The following is a 5,068-nucleotide window of genomic DNA, read 5'->3' on the forward strand; positions in this document are numbered from 1 at the left end:
GTTCTCTTTCAACCTGAGTTATACCATGGTCTGTACCCTTTTGTGGTGTATGTGCATCCTCTTCTGCTCTTCCAAAGCTCCTGCTGAGGCTCTAGCTGCACCTTACACCTACCTCCCCACAGTCAAGACCCCATCAGGCTGCAGTACCCCTCACCAATCTCCTCCTGGACCTGGTCACACATGCTCCCACCTCCACAGGAAAAAGGAGCTGGATAAGGAGATCTGGACAGTAGCAGGATTACATCTGCTCCCTCTCCACTCACAGCTGCAGGCTATGGCATCCACCACCACTCCAGGCCCCTTCCAGGCGTGGTGGGATTTGTTGGGAGGGATCTGCTTAAGTTTCCCTATGGATCTATTTTCACACCTTTGCCTCACACAGCTCTTACTGTCAGTTGTCCCCTCCCCATGTTTGCCTCTAGCCTTTTTTCCGCCTTAGGAAAGCCTGAAAGGGTAGCAATCGAAGATGAAAAGGCACCATGTCCTGCCTCCCTCAACTGTTTCAGGAAGGAAAATTTTCCCCCATAGATGCCAATTTCTCTAGGCTACAGACAGAGCTGGGCTGATCAAAGTAATATAGGATGTAAGGACCTCCATAGACTTCTGGACCAGGTCTCCGCTCAAAGCAGGTCAAAATTCAATGTTGGATCCAACACCAAAGCCAGATCGGGTCATTCAGGTTCTGTCCAATCAAGTTGGGAAGAGCTCCAAGGGCAGAGATCCCACAGCCTCACTGGGTCACTCTTCCAGGGGCTGAGCATGCTCATGGTAGAAGTTTTTATACTTCCAGCCCCATTCTCCCATCCCTGCAGCACACAGCGTGACTCCCAGAAGAATCTGATTGGTGCTGGCTGGCTGCAGCCCCAGCATCCAAACCTTCCCCAGCGCTGATCACACAGTTGGTGCGGAGCCTGGCACTAATGTGATGGCCCCGTGCAACATCAGGCACATGCCACCACATCAGTGCCATGCATCCCGGTTTTACTGCTCTGGCTGCATGAGGCCAGGGAACACTTCCTCCTGCCTTCCTCCTCCTGTGCCCTAGCAGATGTTTTGTTCTGTAAATAAAATCGTTGACAGCAGAGAGATTTTTAAAAGTGAGATCTTCCCAGACAGACTGGAGGGGTCCAGTCGGGTGTGCTGGGATGAGGGGAGCCTGCCAGGAAGCTTTGAGCACCTGTCCCAGGAAAGGTGGTGGAAGAGGAAAGGGCTCTTTGCCCCATCCAGGCACTTGGGAGACCCTAGGGCTTCTCTGGCGAGGGCAGATGGGTCTGGGCTGGGACCCCCAGGCTCCCACGGCTGGTGGCATTGCTCCTCGCCGGGAGACCCGGGCAGGTGGCAGGAAGCGGAGGCGCAGCACAAGGTGCTCCAGCATCTTCCTGGGCGGCCCCGGGTCCAGCGGCGTCGGGCGAGCCCCACAGCCCGCCCCTCTCCTGGGCTCCGGTCCGCGCCGCCGGGCTGGGGTCAGAGCGCCGGGACGAACCTGTCGTGGCCGCCGGAGTAAGCGCCGTGCCGCGGTCCGGGCTCGCCGGCGCCCAGCTGCCCTCCGCTGCCGTAGGCGTGGGGCAGCGGCGGGTAGGGCGCGGGGGAGCGGCGGCCGTAGAGCCCGGCGGGAGCGGGCGACGAAGCGGGCAGCACGATGCGCCCCGACGGCGCGTACAGCTGCCCGGGGCCGGCCGGCGGGTAGGGGCCGGGGGCGGCGGGCAGCGGGGGGTAGGCGTGGGGCAGGGCGGCGGCGGGGCAGCCCTGCCCGGGGTAAGCGGCGGCGGCGGCGAAGGCGCAGGAGGCGGCGGCGGGGGCCGGGGGCAGGTCGGCAGCGGGCGGCGGGGCGGGCAGCGGGAAGAGGCGGCAGGGCGCGGCGGGGCGCTCGGCGAGGAAAGCGGGGTAGGTGGAGAGGTCGCTTCGCTTGAAGCGCTTCCTGCGGCGGAGGAAGGAGCCGCTCTCGAACATGTCGCGGGCGTGGGGGTCCAGCGTCCAGTAATTGCCCTTGCCGGGGCGGCCGGGCTCCCGCGGCACCTTGACGAAGCAGTCGTTGAGGGTGAGGTTGTGGCGGATGCTGTTCTGCCACTTGCGGGGGCTGTCGCGGTAGAAGGGGAAACGCTCGGTGATAAAGCGGTAGATGCCGCCCAGCGTCAGCCGCCGCTCGGGCGCCTGCCCGATGGCCATGGCGATGAGGGCGATGTAGCTGTAAGGCGGCTTGCCCCGCTCCGCCGGACGCTTGCGCCGCCGCCGCCCTCCCCGAGCCCCCGCCGCCACCGCCGCTGCCACCGCCGCCTCCTCCCCCGGCGGCGCCGCGTCCGCCTTCAGCGGCGGGGGCGGCGGCGGGGGTCCCGGCGGCAGCCGGCTCTCGGCGGTCATGCGGCCGTCGGGGCGGCCCCCCGAGCCGCGCCGAGCGGAGGAGGCGGCAGCGCCGAGACGCCCCGGCTTTTATGCGGCGGTGACCGGCGGCTCCGCGCCCGGGCGGCCGGCACTCCCCCTGCAACGCCCCGCAGCCCGGGAGGCGCGGGCAGGGCCGGGCGTGCCGCTGCCGCCGCGGGCAGGGGCAGCACCCTGCCTCGGCACCCCCCCTCCTCCCGTGGTCCCCGTCCCCAGCGCCCTGCCCCGGGACCCCTCTTCCCCCCGCCCCCCTCTCTTGGTCCCCGTCCCCAGCGCCGTCGGGGCGCCGGCATCCCGCACAGCTGCGGGGGACCAGCGGTCCCGGTGCGGGTGTCTCCGCTGTCGGAGGGGATGCTGTCGGTCTGCCGCACAGGACGGCGCCTCCGGGCAGTGCCACTTCTGGAGCCCCAACGCTCCTTGGTGGTGGTGAAGAGGTAGAAACGAATTAAATGTGGAAAAAACCCGGTGACAGATCTAGGTGAGGAGAGCTGTCTAAGTGTGGGCTTAGGCAGTTTGCGTGCAGAGCTGCAGCTTAAAACACTCAGACTGGGGCCCTCACCTCCGGTCCCCAACAGCGATTCAGCACAGAGCTGGGCTTCTGTGCCCCTGCTTTACGCTTGATCTGACCTGATTGTCCCTGATGCTTGTGTCACAGGACCCCCAGGTACATCATCCTTCCAACCAAGAAGGACACCAAGCTCTCCACAGGCTGCTGGTTGGACATGCTTTCCTGCCAGCTCCCTCCTGCTTGCTTGGCTGCTTGGGGCTGAGAGTCAGAGCCCAGGACTGTGCATCAGAACAAATTTCATGAGTGTGCCCAGCTGGCAAGGAACACTTGCTGGGGACTTGTACCCCTGTGGCACCCACTCACAGGGCTAGGGGCAGCACTGCCTCCTCGCCTGCTGGCATGGTGATCCTCAGGAGCCAGAGGATAAAGGGAATTGCAGGAGGTCCTAGAGGTGGGATGGTAAGTCTGCACAGGGATGTGTGTGCCTCGGAGGGTGAGCACCATAGGTACCTGCGTGTGCAACGACATCGGTGTGGGGTTGAGGATGTGCATGGGAGTTCGTGGGTGTGCACTGAGATGCGAGTGTGCATACAACCATGTGCCCATGTGCACAGGTGTGTGGCTGGACCCAAGGCATGAGTGTCCACAGGTATGTGGGAATGGATGTGGGCAGATGCAGAGGAATGGGTGTGCAGAGAGGCGGCTGGGCACAGGGGTGCGGGTGATGTGCATTGCTGTACAGCTGGTCCTACCTCTGTCTTGGTGCCTCCTGCAAGTTCTTCCAAAAGTCATGTCACCAATGTGCTTTTGAGTCTGTTTCTGTGGGAAAAGCTTTCCCAAAGCCTTTGCACACATGGAGTTTAAGGGAGCAAGGGGTGGTGGGAGACATTCATCCTCGCGGAATGGCTCCTTTGGAGGTTTCCAATGAAGTTGTTTCTCTGCTTGGAGAAAAATTGGTGTGTAGGAGGATGTATGAGTTTGCATGCAGCAAACAAACCCCAGCCCTGGTTTCTAAGCTAAATAAGGGGATTCCATAGTCTTTGGCCACCTGCTTATTTGTGCAGCTTCCCAGCGATCTGGGAGGTAGCAGAATAAACTATGAAGTGGCACTCTCTGAGGACCCATGTGTGCGGTCCCAGTAGCTGGAAGCAGGCGTGTGGCAGTATTTCAAATCGCATGCTTCAGAGGTTGTGCCAAAAGAAAAATCAGCCTCCCGTACTGACACTCCATGGCCTTGAAGTACACAAAACAGTAAGGTAGCAGTATCCTGGAGGAAGCAAGAAACTGACTCCTTCAGCGTGAAAGGAGAGCAGTGAAGCTGCCTTGCTTGCAGTGCTCTGCCCTTTGGCTCATGGGGAGGCTGTGGCTGGGGATGAATTTTCCTATCAGCTTTTCCAAAACGCAGTTGTGTAGTTCAGCCACCTCCGGGGCTGTGTGCCTCTCCGCGCCATGCCAATTCCATGCCTCCAGAGGGCAAAGTCAGATCATGCTTCGCTTTGTGCTTACAGAGGATGGGGAAGGAAAGAGGTGTCTGCTGGGGCGGGATGGTGTGCTGCAGGGCTGCTTTCGCCCTCCCTGCTGGTGATGAAAATCCTTTTCCAAGAAAGCACTTTCCTTGGCAGAGCCCAGCATGTAAGCAGAGTGAAATGGATACCCAAACAGCATGTGCTGGCTCTTGTCCCTTCTCCTTTCCTCATCATGCAGGTTAACCTGTAATGCCAGTATTTGTGAGTGAAGTGGGAGTTTTATAACATGGTAGCTTCAATCTGACATTATCATCAGCCTATTTAAAAACATTTTCAGCTCTCCACTTAGGGAGCAAGAGTATGTCCCGTTTTCAGCATTGGTGTCTCTTTTGAGTACTGGTTCCTGTGGGGAGGGAACAATGGAGAGCATGAAACTCAGACTCAGCCAGGTAGATCTTAGACTGCAGACCTCCTCCATCTATAAATCAAAGTGTTTTCTGTTGCTGGAGCAGAAGAGTTGGTGCTTTTGATGTTTGTGAACATCTTGTTTTCTCTTTTGATTCGGCTACACTGGAGAAGGGACAAAGGTAAGTAAAATGAACAATGCCATGCATTGATTAAACATTTGGAGTTCATAATGCAGTAGAAAATGTGTGATGTCTACAGGCGTATTAGCCATACAAAAGCTATAGCTCAGACTTTCTTTTGGTCCCTGGGA

General features: G+C 59.5%; 1 protein-coding gene across 1 annotated transcript; it reads right to left on the bottom strand.

Moving 5' to 3' along the window:
- Nucleotides 1–1,464: 1,464 nt before the first annotated feature.
- Nucleotides 1,465–2,358, bottom strand: FOXE1 (forkhead box E1). Its single transcript, XM_074166723.1, has one exon. It carries the CDS (start codon nt 2,356–2,358, stop codon nt 1,465–1,467), a length of 894 nt encoding a protein of 297 aa, XP_074022824.1.
- Between the last annotated feature and the right edge of the window lie 2,710 nt (nt 2,359–5,068).

Source organism: Numenius arquata, chromosome Z (assembly GCF_964106895.1).
Source record: "Numenius arquata chromosome Z, bNumArq3.hap1.1, whole genome shotgun sequence".
In the NCBI taxonomy this organism is placed as follows: Eukaryota; Metazoa; Chordata; class Aves; order Charadriiformes; family Scolopacidae; genus Numenius; species Numenius arquata.

Excerpts from the sequence above, each read along its gene's own strand:
- FOXE1 (XM_074166723.1), bottom strand. The coding sequence starts at position 2,358 with ATGACCGCCGAGAGCCGGCTGCCGCCGGGACCCCCGCCGCCGCCCCCG.